Source organism: Aedes albopictus, chromosome 2, assembly GCF_035046485.1.
Source record: "Aedes albopictus strain Foshan chromosome 2, AalbF5, whole genome shotgun sequence".
NCBI lineage: Eukaryota > Metazoa > Arthropoda > Insecta > Diptera > Culicidae > Aedes > Aedes albopictus.
The window spans coordinates 125,109,055-125,129,036 of record NC_085137.1 but is presented as its reverse complement, the minus strand read 5'-3'; the positions used below and the strand labels follow the sequence as shown (position 1 = coordinate 125,129,036).

Genomic DNA, 19,982 nt, shown 5'->3' with positions numbered 1-19,982 from the left:
TTTGCTCAATTTCAATGGTTTTCGCTATAATAAGTGAATCCAACTGATCGAATTTTTAATCGACAAAAGCACATACGACCTATTCAAATCGAGCTCCAGAAGTTCAGAAACATTTGTATCGCGGTAAGTACACATAAACCTTATTTTACGTCCACTATTGGCTTAGCGAAATAAATTCTACTGCCAAAATAATAAACAAAATAGACATTTTTATATTTTTGTACACTTCTTCTAATCACGGAGATGTTTTAAAAAAATATAAAAATGTTGAGTTTACTCATTGTCTTGGCGGTAGATTTTTTTGTCGCTTAGCCAAGCATGGACGTAAAAAAAGGACGAGGTGTAATACACAAAATAGAACACTACAAATGCTCGATAAACTAAAACATCTCAAAATATGATGAACCTGGGCGTGTTAGTGGAATAGCATAACTACCTGAAATCCGTAGTCCTACGTCAATCTTATTCACTATTAGCTAGCATCTTTAGGCTTATCGTACACATCCGGCTCCACCAAAACCAAGAGCGGGTCAACGACTTTTCCGCCACGAGTTTCACTTTGGCGACATTTTCCCACAACCCCCCTAAGCCCACATCCCACCTCCTCTGCCACCTTACCAAGCATTAGAGGCGTGGGAAAAATGATAAATGTCGATCAAATTAGAACAAACGACTGTCGAACCGTCCGGAGTGAACCACAACCGCGCCGGCCGGCCGCCCATCATGGCACGTACCTACTAAGATGCCTCTCAGCGTGACGCCTTTTTGCACGGCCCAAACAACATCTTGGCACCCCGACGCGACGCGACGCACGGACGCGTCCAACAAAAACCATCGGAAGCGAAAGCGAGGAAATCTAGGAAAAACAAATAGAACCGCCACCCGCTGCTGGTGTCGGTCGGCGCGTTACGTCGCGCGCGAGGCGGTAGCAACGGCCACCGATTATTATCACGTCCCATCTGTCCATCCGCGGATATTGACGGGCGATGATGAACAAATGAAAAGCTTTCAAAAGACTCGGCGTGGCGTTTTTTTGTGGTGTTATACCTAGTTGTCTTGGGTGTGGAATCGGATCCGCACCGGCGACGACGACTCGATGTTCGTCATCGGCGGGCGCTACCTACTACTGACTGGTCCGTCAGGAGTTGACTAATCATGAACACGCGCGAGGCAACGAAATAAATGGATGAAGATGCCGAGAAAAAAGGAGTGCTTGCTTCGGCTTCCTGAAAATGATCATTGGTTAGGGTGAGTCACATTCGTGACATTTCATGAAATGTGAGGTTTGCATGAAAATACGTTTGATTTTCCAAACAATCATTTTAAGTTTTCTGGTAAGGACAATATTTGATTTACTAGTGCATACACACTTAATTTTGAATACCGTGTTCGCTAATTTTTTGACGAAAATAGAACAGCTAAATACAGCAGTAACGGATTGTTTACCTTTTGCACCCGTTTTTGACAGTTGGTGTACTGAACCTCAGTAAAATCGATTACCGTAGCTACCGAAAAAGTGCTGCTGTTCTATTTTCGTCAAAAAAGTACCGAACAGGCAATTCAGGATTGAGTGTGTAATATTTTTTCACATTTATCTGATTTATGGTACAGATAATTTGTAGAGATTTCACTTAGAATCCGGAATCATGTCACATTTTCTAGTGGCGCTCTCAATGAACATAATCATCATTCTTTTGCAGCACTCTGATCATACACTAATCCTCTTTAAATGGTGAAAATTTCATTGATTTTCTTGCAATGAGTGAAAAGTTATTTCAGATTGAAGACAAGAGGAGGACAAAAATCTTGCACAAACACGTTGAAAATTTAGCGTGGTCAGGTACGACAGTCGCGAAAAATGTTAATATCGTCAAAACCATTATGTGTTATGTGCACAGATGTTGTTACCCATGGCATAAGGAAGTGTCCTCGGAAGAAAAAAGCTTGGGTTCATTGATAAATCTGCTTTGAATTTGAAGATTTGGAAAGAAGTTCGAACTCTGGGCATGGTTTTTTCGCAACAAGATGATGAGAACCAATTCATACAAGGATGACAGCCTCAAGAATCGCGTGCTGCTTTTCAAAAACGCACACAAGGGATATGTAGAGGTTTTACCTATTTTGATGAGCTGCCTTGACAGCCGGAGACGTTCAGTGATATCGTCACAGATGGGTAGTGTTTATCAACGAAAAAAAAAACACTCAAATTTCGCGTTTTCTCAATTCACTGAATTGCCCCTCATTTCGCAATAAAAAAAAAGTTTGGCAATTTTTCTTCGGAATCCTAGTCAGACTAGTCAAGGCACTCAGGACACTGCATAGATGACCTGATTGTTGAACAAACGTGCGGAAGGGGTTGTTGCTAAAATTTACCATTGTTGTGCAGATTTTTAGAGAGGTCAACACTGAAAAAGTGAGATAATGTGTAAACAATAAAAATAAATAATTTCAATGATATTTTTCCATGAAAGTACAATAAATAACATTTGTTTTGAGGGCTTCACCTTTTATGTTTGTTATTCCATCCCTAAGATATACGTGATTTTGTCATCCCGGATTCTAAATGAACCTAGCTTTACTTCTATTTTTTGTAACAGCAAGCCTGGCATGAAATATCCTTCTGAAGAGGCTTTTTGATTCTATTCTTAGAGGAATTTAAATTCCTTGAGTTTCTATTTAAATTTCTTTTTTTATTTTCCCCAAGCAGGGGTGAAAACACTCACTTGCTATTATATCAGCTCAGAAACCAGCAAATAAAAAACAGTGTGTGGAGGACTTTTACCTTGCAGTTTTATCTAAAAGTTCGCCGAATAGAGTAAGGGTCGCAAATGCATATTGAAGCCGTAAGAGAGCAATGAAGGCGACTCTCTATACGAAGAATGCAAATTATGCTCACTCCGTGGAGAGTTGCATTCATAGTTCTGCTACGACTTTGGTATACGTGTGCGACCCTTACTTTTAGATAAAACTACAGAGTAAAACTCCTCCATACAATGTTTTTTTATTGCAGGCTTCTGAGCTGAGAGAATATCAAGTGAGTATCTGAGTACAAATGAGTGTTTCCATCCCTGTCTCCAAGAAGGATCTAAAACTTCTAAAAGAAAATAAAATAAGAAATTTAAATAGACTCTTGGCTTGTTTATTTCTGCAAGAGGACTTGAATTTAAGTAGTAGCTATGTAAATAATGTTTGGATGTTCAAAGTTATCCAAATTCAGAAATTTGAAAAGTATTGAAATAAAATTGTCATAAAATAAATCGTATTTAATGTTTTATAACAAGATTTTATTGGTTCCGCAGGAGACAGGCATTTTTACTAACTTTACACCAACTAGATTTGAAATTAATTTGAATTAATTTAAAACCTGAAGTCTGTTATTTTAATGAATTGGTGATTTTTGATTCCTCCTCGAATCTAGATCCTGAAGCATGAGAAGATAGCTTATTTGACTTTAAAATGTTACATGCGGTTCATCTTTTTTTTTAACAAGTTATGAGAATCCCGGCGGATTTTCCACTGAAAACTTGTTATTTTTGGAAAGATTTTCTGACGGCATTTCTGCAGAAATTTGTTATCAAACTTGCAGTAACATTCCTACCTAAATTCCAACTCCTACCATATCAAAGAAGAAATCACGAAAAATTCCATAAAAATATCCTCAGGAAACGTTGGGAAAACCTTACGCAATTCTAAGGTTATTTCAAATACATTAGGTAAAATAATAAAATACAGCACATGGTAGAAGATTTAAAGAAATGAATAAAAAATTGAATGAATAAAAAAAGTCAATAAATGTATTCTTGGCAACAATTTTGGAAAGATTTCCTTAGATGGGAAATAGTCGGGTACAACAAGTCAAATAGTCTAGTTGTCAGCTTCAGAATCATTGAATTAGACTACATTGATAGAGATAGATAATTTTTTTGAAAAAAAAAAAATAAATGATGCAAATTCTTTCGGAGCTGCTGAATATTTTTTTATTTAACTCCAGTACATAAATTATAGAGATATTTCAAATTTGCACTATTTCAAACTTTGAAGGCAAATGGCTTTGTGGATCTCGTCAAAACTTTCATAGTAGTCCTTGAGGGGAAATTCATGCTGGTTTCCCGAAAATCCGCCGATAAATGAATTAATTTATCCTTTGGATAAATTTTATTGTGAGATTTCTCTGGGATTGTTTTTTTTTTTTCAATTTCTGTAGGTTTTATTTTTTTTTAATTTTTTAATGTCTTTTGGGGAAATTCTCCAAGGATATTTTTTTTTTAACTTTACTATTATACATCTTTTGAATATTCCCTACATGATTCCCTACACATTGATGATGTATTAATTCTTTTTTTAAGAGTTCTAAATAAACAGAAATATTCGGCGATTTTAACAGATTTTATACAGAAGAAGTTTAGTTGTACAATCATACATATGATACATAACTGAGAAATCTGGTGGAATTTCTTTAAAAAAAAATAATCAAAAAGGTCGATCTCGGCGTTCTTCTTTAATAAACAAACGTATAGCAGTATTTGTGTGGGAGTTCGCTTGAGATCTTCTAAAAAAATAGTTGAAATTTATTCACTAGAGCATTCTTTGAGCTCTTGGACAGTTTTTTAGAAAACCAAGTAAATGCAAGGAGAGTTTTGAGTAGATCTTCAAATATTCTCAAATTTTTACTGTAGTAGCATTTTTTTGAGGAATTTATTTAGAATTCATAAGAAGATTTCAATTCTCCTCAATTTTCTTAACAAACATTACCCCCTAACACCCAATCCCGCGAGGTATAGTTTGAGAGTTTTTGTATTTTTTGGCTTCTAGGAAATCAAAACTCATATAGTTTTGGCTTGGACTTTTATGAATATATCATATACATAGTTAGGAATTTTATGTATATATCAAAATGGTTTGTGGTTACATCAAAAAAATCTCAATCGATGTTTTAGTCGGCATTCAGATGTCAATATTTATTTTGTGTTATATCACAATAACTTACATATTTAAATACATAAATCTCAATTTAATACACTTAAGAATATTCTTTCTAAAAGTTACACGGAAAATAAAAATAAAATTTATTATGTTGTGGGGTGGGTTTTGCTTTTTGTAAAACTGGCATCACTGGTTACGTCTAATATACGTCCCGCAGTACAGACAGAAGTGAATAAGAAGTGAAAGTGTTGGGATGTTTGTTTCTCGGGATGGTAGAAAAAGAGCATAAACTGACGAAATTGCAATCGATTTCACAGAAATTCAACGATTTCACAGGATCAGCATTGTTTAAAATATGAAACTATTTTCAGAGGCTTTAGCTTGCAAACGGTGTTTCATTGCATGCGCTTTTCTCAGACAAGATCCATTTTGTGAAGGTATGCGTTAGCGGAATTCCTTAGCGGAAGACTTTGTCAGAAGTCCTTGAACTAGTTTTGAACAAAATTTTGAAAATAAGCAAATCTACAAAAAATGACAGAATTTTTGGAATATTCCCATTTTTTTTTATATTCCTCTGAGAATTGTTTCCATAATTGCTCTCATATTTATCCTGGTAATCCTTTGGTGAATTCTTCTAGAAACTTTTCTGTGAGTTGTTCTCAATTCCGCCATAAATTTCTTAAAACTTTCTTATGTTGAAAACACTTTGACATCCACTGTCGCAAAACATGCTTGTTTTTTACAATTTAAACCTCTCTTCTCTTCTTTGGCGTAACGTCCTCACTGGGACAAAGCCTGCTTCTCAGCTTAGTGTTCTATGAGCACTTCCACATTTATTAACTGAGAGCTTCCTCTGCCAATGACAATTTTGCATGTGTATATCGTGTGGCAGGCACGAAGATACTCTATGCCCAAGGAAGTCAAGGAAATTTCCTTCACGAAAAGATCCTGGACCGACCGGGAATCGAACCCGTCACCCTCAGCATGGCCATGCTGAATACCCGTGCGTTTACCGCCTCGGCTATATGGGCCCTTTAAGAGGTTACAATTTAAACCTCTTTGGGATGGAATTGGATAAACATCTCTGTTGTGTACATTTGGCATAAGAACGGGAGAGGAATGATTTTACAATTATCGTGAGCCTTGATCACTGTCAGAAGCAAACTATGAACAGTAGTGGAATTGAGCTCAGTTCTACGTTATGAGACGACGGGGACAGCCAAGTGGCTATAAAGCCATGGAGAATAGAATTTTCGAAAAAATCTGCCCTTTGTGTGAAGTTGTTTTGGAGCAATTTGCAAAAAAGCGCCCAGTAATTCATTTTTTTTTTTTGAATTTCGTTATCGTTTCCTCTTTCAGTTAGGTCCTTTAGAATTCACAGTTTTCCCTCTGTTTCAGAACCCAGCCTAAATGCTATTCATGATATTTTTTTTAAGATTTTAACCATAAATAATGGAAACTATAGAGAATTTGTCATGAATCTTTCGAGAGTTTTTAGTTACAAATTCTGAATTTTTAATAAGTCCACACAATGAATATGAAATTTAACATCTAGAATGTTCTCCGATATCTCTGCCATAATTTTTTTTCAGAAATTTCTTCTATCACTCTCTCATTGACTATTTTTTCAGGATTTCCTCACTAGAGTCTTTGAGTAGAATTACCAAAAGTACATTAGTTTTTCTGTCTTATCACGATGAAAAAATAGATTCAAAATTATCGTGAAATAAACAAAACCGTGAATTTGGCGAAACGAGAAATAAATGTAAAGTATACTTAAGAACAGTGGTTCACATTATTCAACAGTTTTAATGGACTGTGCTAATTGATGTTGAGTCCGTAAAAAAAACAAAATGCAATTCATGATAAAATTCAAAAGAAAGTGGGAGATTAGTGATTTAAATGACTTGTGATAAATACGAAAACCACTGTTTTGTCAAAATGTACATAATTTCTTCAACGTTCTGCATTTACTATTGCACCCTGAGATGAAGCAGCCATGGGCTGAAAATAATGCTAAACTTCTGAACTCAAGGTTCATGAGATTTCTTAATTCGCTCAGAAATTACTGTGATAAGTTTTTGTTAGACTTCCACTGGCATTTCCTTTTAAATGACAGTTTTCAGAACTTTCTCCTGTTGTTTTGAAGAAAAAAAATCTGACATCTGTTAAAAAGTATTTAAGAATATTGCAGAAATCTCCATACATTATTTTCCGGAAATTCCGCAAAAACATCAATAGATTTTCTTTTTGAGTCTGATGCTATTTTAGTAATCTTATTGCAAAATAGTCTTATTTACAACTCTTTCTCTCAAAGATTCGACTATATGTAAATAGTAAAAGACGATTACCCACAGTTCTTGCAAAAAAAAAAAAAAAAAATGTGTCAGACATATCGATGGCAATACTTTCAAGTCTCAAATTATCCTCTCATATGTGTCTCGGGAGTTGTCCAAAAACGCTACACATCCAAACATTGAATTGTCCAAAATTCAGTTTAGAAGTCGTTCTGTAGAAAACTATTTTGAGAATATCATAGACAATGCGTTAGTAACTTTTTAAACTTTGAGAAAAAATCGCCACTTTTTTTAAAGTTTTCTCAATTTTAAAGTTTTGTATATCAATTTCTATTGGAGCTGCTCTCAATCTTTAGCAAGGGTTGAATGCAAGTAGACAATCGATGAGAAATTGTATCAAAAAGCATTGAATTGAACCATTAGGGTAATTGTTCCCTTCGTTGTGGTAGTACCTAATGTTGCGGTAGTGGCGATTGAGCACTTTTTCGACTGAAATGTTACCAAAATGCATTTTTAATAGATGTATTATGCTTAAATTATGAGATTGCACCATTTGTGTGCTTAAGATTTGCCCAAAAACCTATTTTTGAAAAATATTTTCCTTAAATTTTTTGCTGCTGTGTTCCTATTGTTGCGGTAGTGTTCCTAATGTTGCGGTATCCCATATGATTTCAATGGGATACCGCAACAATAGGAACCAAAATTATATTTTACCTCCATAATAGGAACAGTGTGCCTAATGTTGTGGTAAGCGATTTATGATCGAAAACAGAGAGAAACGATAGTTTTTATATTTTTCCAAGCAAATTTGGATAGAAAACTACCAACTAACGTTTTGCAACCCTTCATTAGATGGTACGATCATTGTTTTTAAAATGAATTTACCTTAATATCACAACGATGGGCACACTTACCTTAGCTTCTAAGAAAAATGCTGGTTAAAATTTGGAAAGAACTCATTCCAAGTAACAATGTGAAGTCTATTGAGTAGGTTTCGAGTCTCATAAAATCAAAATGTCTTTATTTTGGGTTCTTCAGTCAATTAAGTAAACTAGAAGTGCTAATTGTGCAACAGAGCTATAAAAAAATGTTAATTTTTACTTAAATCAACTTAAATCCCTAATTCAGTTTCAACATTCTAATCACTACCTTCTACGCCTCCCATCTGCATCGGTACCGTTCAGTCTCCCACTATCCGGAGACTGCAGGTTTCAGCAAATCCAGGAGAAAATTATAACTTCCGCGATTCTTCCATCTGTCGGTTTCGCCACTTTTACCACTTTTACAGATCATTTGTTCTCATGGCTGCCACGTTTCCTGATGCGCTCTAACTACCTAACTAATGATACATAATGGTGGTTCTCGGACCTTAGCGGCACCATTGGCGGTATCTCCAAAGCTTTCGTGGGATTTGGGCATGACTTGCCGAATTACCGTCAGCTGGTCGTAAATCGTAAATTAATTTGATTATGGTTTATGCGATGTTTTTTTTTAGAGCAGACGGTAGAATTGCTTTCCGTAGCGAGAAACATTAATAAACAGTAGTTGAGCTTGATGTGGCTGGCAAGTCGGTGGTCGGTAAAAGTAATGGTGAAATTTTACCTATAGTGTATCAAATAATTGATCGTACAGCAATTTCTTGGTCAAAATAATTTTTCATTCAAATGTTTATAACTTTTTTATACGTCAATAAAAAACGCTGAAATTTTGACCAATGATAAACCATATATTGGAGCTCCATTAGTAAAATTTTGAGCGAGATCGAATAAGTTTACTGAAATTTATAGAACTTTAAGTAAAACTTATAAGATTTTTGAACACATTTTTAAAACATTATATCTCAATATGTACTTTATGAAACTTTTGCAATCTTTTTTTGTGTTACAGCTTATACCTACGGCTTTCATATGCAGCTTCGTTTGAGGTTTTATATTCACTACAAAAAATATGAAAAATCTGTATATGTTCAGAGTATTATTTGGAAATTTATCATATTTTGATCAATAAAAGTGCCAAGTGTTTTCAACTTTTTTAAACTATCTCAATGTAATATTTTTATACAGCACCTACTATACTACATATGGAGAGTAGGTCCTATGCATTTTTCGTTCAATTAATGCACTTTTATTGGTGGAAAACGTTTGGCAGATTATATGTGCAAAATATGGTAATTTTTTAAACATCGTCAACTACATAAGCACATTTTTCATATTTTTTGTAGTGAATATAAAACCCCAAACGTAGCTGCATATGGAAGCCTCAGGTTTAAGCTGTAACACAACAAAATTGAAAAAGTTTCACCGAGTACATATTGAGATATAATGATTTAAATATGTGTTCAAAAATTTATAAGTTTTACTTAAAGTTCAATCACTTTCAGAAAACTTATTCGATCTCACTTAAAATTTCACCAATGGAGCAATAACATATGGTTTATGATTGGTCAAAACTTCAGCGTTCTTGATTGACGTATAAAACAGTTATAAACATTTGAATGAAAAAATATTTTGACCAAAAAATTGCTGTACGGACAATTGTTTGATACACTGTAGGTAGTTTGAAATTTTGAAATTCAGAAAAAAATGAACTAATTTCGAAATCAGTTCAGTAGCGAGAATTTTACGAATTTTTCAAGTTCAGTGCATCACCGTCACTAGTGCACAATTTTCTCTTAACTGCATCGAAGACACGTGTCCGTCCAAATACCACAAGGCAATAAGTGATAGCCTCCTAGATGCCTCCCACCCGCCCCGCTAAAGTTTAACATGCTCGAGTGGAGTGGAGCAAGATGCGTAACGCACCCGTTATTCCGTCTAGTTCTAGTCTTTCACTCGATTGGAAGGCGACGTGACGCGGGGGAGAGGCTCGACTGGAACATTGATGCGTGCGGACCAATAAGAAATACGCACCGCGGTGAGCCGCGCCACTACTGCGGCATCGTGTACCTAACTATCAAGTTCGTATGCTAGGGAGAATCATAGGAACATAGGAAAGGTCAATGAACGCTAGTGAATAGAGGAGAGCAGCTGGCTAGCTGGCTGGCAGCAGTTTCCCGCCAAGCTAAGTGCGTAGCTACAGTTTGGACAACTGTATTTGTGTGACACGTGCCGTTAGATACCAGCTGATTTTACTTTGGATGTTTAATGCTGATGATGAGGTTTTGGTAATTGCCTAATTTGATGGTAATTGGATTGTTGTAATAATTGTATATTGATTTTTAAAGGATTGTCATACAATCGACAACGGAATTGAAATTTAAAATTTTAAAAGGTTTCCTTAGTAAAGGAAGAGCTCCTGAAAGTGTTCTGGGCGAGTTACTGAACAAGGATATATTTAAGCTGACGAAATCATAACAGACATTCGCGTAAAAGAATTTCACAGTAATTCTGTGAAAGTATTCTGAAAAAAAAAACTTAAGAAATAAAAAAAAATCATTGAAAAAATAGAAGTTTTACCAAGAGTTATCCATGGAATAGGCCAGGATCTTTTTTAGTTTTCTTTAAAACTTCTTCAACGACTTTTAACAAGTACTTCCAAACTTCCACGCTTAATTTTCTTTCCAGAATTTGCCTTATGTGGGAAAAGTTCTGATAGGCAGGCTGGAGGAACCGTAGAATTAATGTGTACACATGAAATTCTTAAGTATAGCCTACGAATCTATACAAATCTTTAATGTAACATTTATACATAAAAATCACGAAAACCGTTGGGATTTCAGATAGCGTTTTTTATAAAGAAGATTCTTCAGTTCTATCAATTGTAGGATAATTTATATCAGAATATCCTGACAGTTTGAGTTAGTCTTAAGAATTCACAGCTCAGGCAAGAAATTTCTAGGAAAAAAATATGGCACAATTGTAACAGGTAAATTTCTAAGAAAGTTTACGATCAAATTCATAATAATCCAGTTTCGGAAAAAGTTTTCCAAATAAACACACCAAAAACTTCACCAAACATTGTCGTTTTTCAGGAACTCTGTCAAATCCCGTAACACAATCGGAACATGTTCACTTCATCCTCTAATAAAACTTTCTGGAAAGTATTCAACACATAATTGCTACAAACCTATCAGAAATGCCATCAGAACCACAGTATTTATGGTTAGAAATCTTTGAAAATTTTAGAATTTCTCGTAGGGATTTAAAGGTGTTCCTAAATACGAGAATTGATAAAATGTTTAAAACAAAATTTATCAGAAAGTCTTCACGGTTCTAATTCACGGATTTTAATTTAAAATTCCAAAAATCACCCAACAGTTTGTCAGCGGATTCATCCGGTAGTTATTTCAACTATGCGTCTAAAGATTCCTTCAGGAAATCTGTCAAGTATTCTCCCCAGGTATCTTTCAAGAATTCCTTCAACGGTTCTCCCAATCATGTTTCCAAAGACTCTTTAAAAAATGTTTTTAAGACTTTCGAAGATTATTTTTAATCATTTATTCGGGTTTTTATTTTTCACGAACGTCCTTAAAATTCCACCACCGGAGAAAAAATCCAAGCTAGACGAACGTTGAGATAACACTTGCAATAATTATGAAAGGAATGCCTTATGGAATCCTTTGACAGATTCCAGTAAAACTGCTTGGTAGGATTTCAGGAAAATCAAATGCACATAGAAACCTGAAGAATTTGTGGAGAGAAATCCTTGGATATCCTATCCTTGTTATAATGTCTAAAGGAGTCCTTGAAGTCATTTTCTTTCAAGCATTCTATCCAGGTATCTTTCAATAATACCTTCAAGGATTCTCCCAACAATGATTCCAAAGTTTCTTTAAGAAAGTTCTGAAAGCTTTCAAAGATTGTTTCCAATCATTCAATTAGGTTTTTTTAGGCAATGCCCTAGAAACTCCACAACTGGGATCTCTTAAAGAATACAGAAAAAAACACTTCTCCAAGAAATAAATAAACATGGTAAAATTCGTGTAACTAATAAAAATTATTACTTTCGGGGAAATTTCTGAAAGAATCCATTGATATATTCCTGGAAGAGTCCCTGGGAGATTTTTAAATGGAATTTTTGAGAGAATTCCTGGAGAAAGCTTTAGGTCCCTTGGATAGACCCATTGAATACATTTCTGGAGAGTTGACTGAAACTAGTTTTGAAAAATCCTTGAGAGCAGCTGTGGGAAGTGCTTAGATAAATTTCTGGTGAATTTCTAGGAGAAATTCTCGAATCTATAAAATAATATCAGAAAAAGATTCTGTAGAAAACAATCTAGATCAAATCCTTTGGGCATTTTTCTGAATATTCTTTGGAAGAGTTCCGAGAGGATTTATTGGAGAAATTCTTGAATGAATTCCGGGAATAATTCGTGGAGGAATCTATGCAAGGATTCCTAGAGAAATACTTTAAGGATTCTAGAAAGTACTCATGGAGAAAGAAATTACTGGAGAAATTTCTAAAGGATTCAGAAATTCAAAATATAAGCTTCGAAGAACACCTGCAGGAAATATTATAGAAATTTTTAGAATGAGTTTTGGAAGAATCTTGGGGGTAATCGACGAAGAAGTTCCAGGAGGAACCGTTGAAGAATATCTTAATAAAAACCTTGGAGAATTATCCTAAAAAAATATGGGAGAAATCCCTGGAAATTCTTTGGCCATTTTTTTCGTAAATCGTTTGGATGAATTCTTGAAAGAATTAATAGGGGAATCCATGAAAAGAACCATAGTAAGCTTTGGAGAAATTCATACAGGATTTCTTAGATAAATTGCATAAAATATGATATAATGGGCCCACATAGCCGAGGCGGTAAACGCACGGGTATTCAGCATGACCATATTGACCATGCTGAGGGTGACGGGTTCGATTCCCGGTCGGTCCAGGATCTTTTCGTAAAGGAAATTTCCTTGACTTCCTTGGGCATAGAGTATCTTCGTGCCTGCCACACGATATACACATGCAAAATGGTCATTGGCAGTTAATAACTGTGGAAGTGCTCATAGAACACTAAGCTGAGAAGCAGGCTTTGTCCCAGTGAGGATGTTACGCCAAGAAGAGGAGGATGATATTTTTATGTAATTTCTTTAGATGTGTGTTGAGTAGTTTGAGCCTAAATGCATCTAACAATCACCCAGTTTTCTCAGAATTTTGCTCCCTTTTTCAAGAATTTTATCAATTTTTTTTTCAAATAGATAAAACACATTTTGCTGAGAGATACAAGTACAGTTTTTTTTTATTATTTGTCTGTCGTGATTAAATAGCCTTAGTAACAATTTGTATCCTTTCTGCTCTTAGACATTATTTATTGAGATTTTGTCATGGATTTGCTAATCCCTTTAAAGTTTGGTAATGCAGTACAAATTGCCAAGCAGCTTTAACGATATAAGCAACTTTAAAACACTCAGAAATCCATTGAATAAAACTTATCTGCTTGCCTTTTCGCTAAGCAAAATTTTCAAAATTTCATTGTAACCGAACAGTAAGGTGCGTATTGAAACATGGGCCTCAAACATTTTTCAGAGCAGCAGACATGCCACATTTCATCAGCTTTAAAACCTGATGGATTGCGTTAAGTCATAATAAAGCCATCTTAAATCTTGTCGGAATAACCACTAAAAGCATTTAAGCTTGCTGAAGAGTGTTACTGCAATGTGATCATATTTTGATCAATAGATTTGATATGCTACTCAAACAGAATGGGAAAATCTTTGCCGGGCTGCATTTTTCCGGCTAGGAGGCTAAACCAATCTTTTCACGCACTTTTGTGGCCAGGATTGCAGGAGCAACCGATGGGTGGTAGGGATATCATCGTTTGCGCTGGCTCCGGCATCATGGCAGTTCACTTTTATTTAAGCAAAGCCACTCGAGCAGATAAAATATGTTAAAATATGAAACACCACTTAAAAAATTACGAAAATGCATACTTTCGGTTTGTTAACATTTCTGACAGCTATCAGCGAAGCAGCGAGTTCTTAAGAGTATTCTGTCTGAACCAACATTTTTATAAAACCTATTTGCTTTGAGTAGTGCACAAATGTATGCGTTAAGACTAAGTAGGTGTATGCTAGTCTTTGCACCGTATCCATAAAGTACATCAACTCTAGAATACGTTGCTTTTACACTAACTGATCTTAAACGATTTCAAACAAAACCAGGAGGGTTTAACCTGACGGCATCCATCACGATGATTAATTCTTGCTGGCAAATTATGTACACCATGTTGATGTTTGGATTCTGATTTGAATGCATAGTTTAGCAAGCTGGATCGAAATTGTTATTTTAAGAATGCCCAAATCTTCAAGATGTCAAGGCACTTTGCCTTATTCAGAAGTATTTAATTGCATTGCACTGGTAAACTTTTTAGGCATTTTAATTTTTTTGTCATACCAACAGAGATTTCCTCCATGAAAATCGAAAATTTAATATTGTTAACATGGAAGACCGATAAGATTGTTGTTTTAATTATTAATAATTGGAAATTTACTGCCAGCTTATGGTGATACTTATTTCAGGTGAATTTCAAGACTTTCATTAAATACGCCCAAGATAAAGTTTTATATTTGAAGTTTCGATTCCTGTATGTCAGAGGTTCCCAAACCTTTTGCTAAGATGGTACATTTTTGAATTTTTCTACCTCCATTCTTACTCAACTCCCCAATCAAAATTCCAATTTTCCTAGAATCCTAAGGAAGTTTAGTTTCCCAAAAACGCTAGTTTTTGAAAAAAAAAATGCTGAAATTCTTAAAAGATTTCAAAGTATTCTAAATTTTATCGTAAAAATTCTAAAAAATTGACAAAAATTTAAAAGGTCGATATTGGAAAATGATCATTTTAGCTAAAATTTGATCGTGTCAAAATTTGAAGTCCGTATCTCAAGGCTAAGTGACCCCACAAAGTTCTGAAATGGGGTTAAAGCGACATTTTTTTTACGAAAAAAATACAATAGGGGGATTCACTTAACAGCGTAAACTGATTAAACTGATTAAACGTCGCGATCACCAAGGCAATCTTTGATTATTTCATTCGCAAAATCATGAAACATTTCAAATAAGCAGAAAATCATGGCTTACGCAGCAATTTAAACTGTTTAGTGAGTACCCCTAATGTTCTTTCTATTAAAACCGATGATTTCAGGATCCCTTAGTTCCAAAAATGAACTCGGAATATTTCCACTCGTTTTTAAGTTATTGAGCAAAACATGGAAAGTTTCCATCGGCATCTCAATAATGCTGATTTTTCGGTTTTGTTTTGTGAATAACTCAAAAACGCTATTTTTGACTCTTAAGGGTCATAAAATTATCGGTTTTTAGCAGAATAGCATATTTATTTGTCGAAAAAATAAAGAGATTTTTTTTTAATTTCATACTATTTTTCAGAACTTTTGGTCCCTCCACTTAACCTTGAGATACGAACTTCAAATTTTGACACGAACATTTTCCAATAACGAACTAAAAAATACTTTCACAAGTAAACATTTTCTTGAAATATGTTTTGTATTATTATCTATATTGAATTTTTGATTTCAAGAAACCATTGAGGCAACTGCGCTGCAGTGTGATGCTTCTAAACTTAAAAATCGTGAAGATTCTACGTCATACAGGTTTGTTGAAAATAAAATTCTCCTAAATTCATTGCTGTTAAGAACTTCCATTTTGCTCGTAAAGTTTGATAACTTCCCTCTTCCGTTTTCGTATCCGATAAGCCACAAGCAGCCCACCTAAGCCCACAACACACAGTGCTGCGAATGTATGGAACTGCAGGACAAAAATCATAACTAACGTACCATACATTTTTTCTCAATAGTGTCTTCGGTGAAGTTGACACACTTGATAAAAGCTACAATTTGCATAAAAGTCCTATGCATAACTCATAATCGCTTAAGTGTCTTAAACGCCATTTTATTTAAATCTTGCTGTTTTTTTTCTGAAATGCAGCTTAGGCAACTGTATATACATATAGATCATAATAAAGAGGTATTTGCAAAAATGACTTATTCATAAAACTTTATTCTCACCGAACATTTTGTTTCTTGAAGGTTGTGCGTTTGGTCATTTCTTGTCAAGTTGCATACTTTAAAACTCTAGAAATCGTTGAAGTTTACCCTCAAATTCTTCGTAGAAATCAGCAGTCTCATAAGGAAACGAGAAAACAATATAAACTGATACATTTTTCGTTTGAATGGATCAGAAAAGAACACTTGATCAAAAATATCTTCGATTTTGACTATAAATACATCACTCGGAAAAAGCTCGATTACTAACAAATTAGCAAATAAAAGCAGCTGGAGTCTAATTCAGTATTTAGCGGACACTACAGTATGCGGCAGGAAAAAATGCGAAAGTGTTTTTCAACTTCAAACCTCATTTTCGTCCATTTGACATTAACCAATCTATGTTTCAACGTTCCATGATCTATAATAGGCTAGTTTTCTGAAAAGTTAATTAAAAAATTTCCCATTTTGGTCACTAACCTTTACAGGGCGGCGCCTGAAGATGAAGACAACAAGAATTTTCAAACCGCAGAAAATCGCACAGGTCGCTAAATTTCGCATCTGATAAAACAAAATTTTTGATTTTCTCTACAATATCATCAAATATATGTACTTATTTCATCTGGTATGTGAAACTACATGGCTCTGGATCAGTGTGGTCTGGTTGTTCATCGAATTTGAGCTAATTTTGTTACTGTTATAGTCATTTTCTTTAATGACCATTGGGCGCGCAGTTTATTGATATCCGCTTATTAGGCCTACATTATCACATGTTAAACATCAAATGTGTTCATTTTTATTTTTCAGTGCTAGAAAATAGACATTGACTGATACACTGTCTTGAAAAAATAGTCATATCTATCCCATATTTAGCGTGTAATAGTGCCTTGAACTTTTCGCATTTTTTCCTGCCGCACCCTGTATAAAGAAAACATGGTGAAAAATTCAGAGAGGTCTTATGAGGTCATTTTTTGCTATATCAATTTGAATTTTGAGGTCGTTTTTCCTCTACGCCATATAATACTTACTTTATGACATTTTATTTTCATAAATATCAAAACATGTTGCCGTGCTAAACGAAAAAAAAAAATAGATTCTACTGATGTGTTATAGACCTTCCATTTAGATTCTCACTGAAAACATAAATGTTTAACAATGTTGAGCTGGGCCAAAGATGAATCTGTTTTATAAAATATTATTTTTCTATGGACAACGAAAACATTGTTTGGTAATCTAGTTTTTTTTGGTATAATAAACACGATCTTCAAACTTATAATGGTCGAGCAACATACATCAAGCATGTATGAACAGCAAGGCATACTAGATTGAACAAAATTTTGAAGTTGATTTTTTCACTTTTGTCTATGGGGCGCAGCACTGTGCAACACCTACCTACATACTACACAACAACAGTGACAATTCCACTCTGTCTCACTGTGTAAAGCAGCCTCAGTTGTTTCTCCTAGTCCCCTCGGTTTCCCCTTCTCTGGAAACCGAAAAAGTGGACAATTTATGTGATTGTGGCGCCTTTACTGCTGGAAGGCAGGGGTAGAACCACAAAGCGAAAAGCAGCCGGGCGCGGACGGAGACAGCCATCGCGCGGTCCCAGTTTGAATGGACAAAGAAACACGCCAACCAGCTTGGTCCGAGCTTTGCCTGCTGGCAACTCATACTCGTACATATACGCTGCTACTAGATATAGATTAGGTAGTTTAGATAAAGTTAAATTGCCACCATTTACGGCCATTTGATAGCGATAGCCCGGGTGGATTGAATTGAAAGTATCCAGCCCGCGGCCTACCGGTCGGTTCTTCGGTTCCATTTTTTATGCTCTCGCCCCTAAATTTAGACTTCGGTTTCGGTTCCAGAGGTGATTGTACAATTTATGAGGTAGTACTCACCGTCGCGGCTCATTCCCAGCTTTAGGCACTTTTGCAGCCGGCAGTACTGACACCGATTCCGGTTGACCCGATCGACGACGCACTGCTTGTTCCGGGGGCACTGGTAGTTGACGACGGAGCTCTGCGACCGCCGGAAGAAGCCCTTGCATCCCTCGCAGGTTATCACACCGTAGTGGACGCCGGACGACTTGTCGCCGCACACTTTGCAGGGGATGATCTCGATTTGCGCTGTTGATGGGAGAGAAAGAAGAAGAGAAAACGATTGTTAGTTTAACGTAGATTTGAGGGTAAAAACTACAAAGTATCATAGTTGACGCAGAAGGTGTTGCTGCAACTTGCTCACAACCGATTTCGGTAGTGTAAGAGTTCCAGTAACCTTTTCGAAACATCTGGTAGTATTTGATAGTTTATTTCATTTAAAAGCCTGAAAATTAGGGAATTTTTTAATCAAGTTTAAACCATTTAAACTTCTATAGTTTACCTAACATCCTATCGGAAACCGTTGAGCTTACAGCCATTTTAAAACTTTCAAAACTTTCTGGAGCGTCCGGAATCATCCAGACACATTGCAAACTTCCTCTTCAGAGTCCAAAATCCGCACTACTAGCACGGACGAAGACGCAGCTCCCGTAAAACGCCCAGCGTCTTCGAACGGTCCGAATCAAAACAAAATTCGCCAAAGTCAACGACCCCTACGCCATGCCTGGTACGAGGGGTACGGGTAGAACGTTACGCGTCTCCCATTCGCACGCGCATCTTCACACGAACGCCAAATTTTCGAATCCCGCTCCCGCTCCCACAATCTTCCCGAGGACGCGGTCCCTCACGCATCCGCAGCGCAGCGCAGGTCCCGAAGAGCGCAGTAGTTCATCAAACATTTTTGCCAGTAGCTCTCATCCCGACGATCGCCACCATTCATCATACATGCCACGCTCTCGCACCACCTCTCTCACGCTCCGATCGCCGCCCTCCCGCAACTCCGGGCAGCGCAGCGTTCGTTCTGAGTGATCGCGATCGCGGTCGCGTCCGCGTCCGCGCGAAAAAACCGGTATTATGACGAAACGATCGCGCTCGCTCACCACAACAATCGGGCCTCGCCGAATTTCGTCGGGCGGGGCAGAACGGATGGTCTGCGAATCGCGGCAGGCGGGCGAAGAAAAGAACCACCTAAAAATAAAATGCAAGACAACGTTCTGAGTTGAACTCGGAACGGCCGGCGGCGGCGCGGCAGCAGCGATCAGCGTGTGCGAAAAAAAAGCAACAACGATCGGCAGGCAGCGTGGCCGAGAGTTCGTTGATCTTTGCGAGTTGTCGGTCAGTCCGACCGACGACTGTTGGTTGAGTTCAGGTTTTCGTAGGTCCGGGGCGTCAATGTCCGAAAGTAAGTTCGGTTACCTACAGCCGCCTCGTCCGCGTCGCGTCGGTCTCGGATGATGATGACGAACGTTGATGATGGTGTGTGCAATTTCAAGTATGTTCTGATCGAGACGACCAGCTGGCCGAACCACACTCGCTGTTGCCGATGCTGATGGACGACGGATGGATTGGGATGAGTGCGTGAGAGAGGTGGGTACAGGAGTTTCCTACTCGCGATTTTTGATGGTTTTTACATTTTCTCGGTGGGTTATTATCACATAAGCTTCTGCCATGCGGATTCGGTTCTCGGTTGCTTGGCAGCAGCGGTGGTCGTTAAAAATTCGTTTCTGGAAGGTTCGTCGCGGTGAGGTAGGAATGCCTCCTGTACTTGTTGGGGCTCTCGAACACGCCTGGTATCGATCGTTTCGGAGAATTTGAAGGGTGATGTTTCAAATCGATTGATGAAATTGAAGGAAGAGGTACTTGATGTGCCTTAAGTGCTTGTAATTGGTCGTACAAGGGTGATGCCGACAATCTTCAATCAGAGAGTTTAACTGTTTTCAAATTCGTCCG

At 36.6% G+C, this 19,982-nt stretch overlaps 1 protein-coding gene across 17 annotated transcripts in view; it reads right to left on the bottom strand.

Annotated features, from left to right (window-relative positions):
* Nucleotides 1–19,982, bottom strand: part of LOC109417772 (probable nuclear hormone receptor HR3) — a 617,254-nt gene that overhangs the window by 55,615 nt on the left and 541,657 nt on the right. For 15 of the 17 annotated variants that reach the window (XM_062850334.1, XM_062850335.1, XM_062850332.1 and 12 more), the window contains one exon: nucleotides 18,054–18,281. In XM_062850334.1, the coding sequence (XP_062706318.1) occupies nucleotides 18,054–18,281 (228 nt within the window). Of the gene's footprint in view, nucleotides 1–18,053; nucleotides 18,282–18,534; nucleotides 19,172–19,982 lie in introns of those variants that run through there. The other 2 variants (XM_029853240.2, XM_019691920.3) reach the window with 2 other exon arrangements.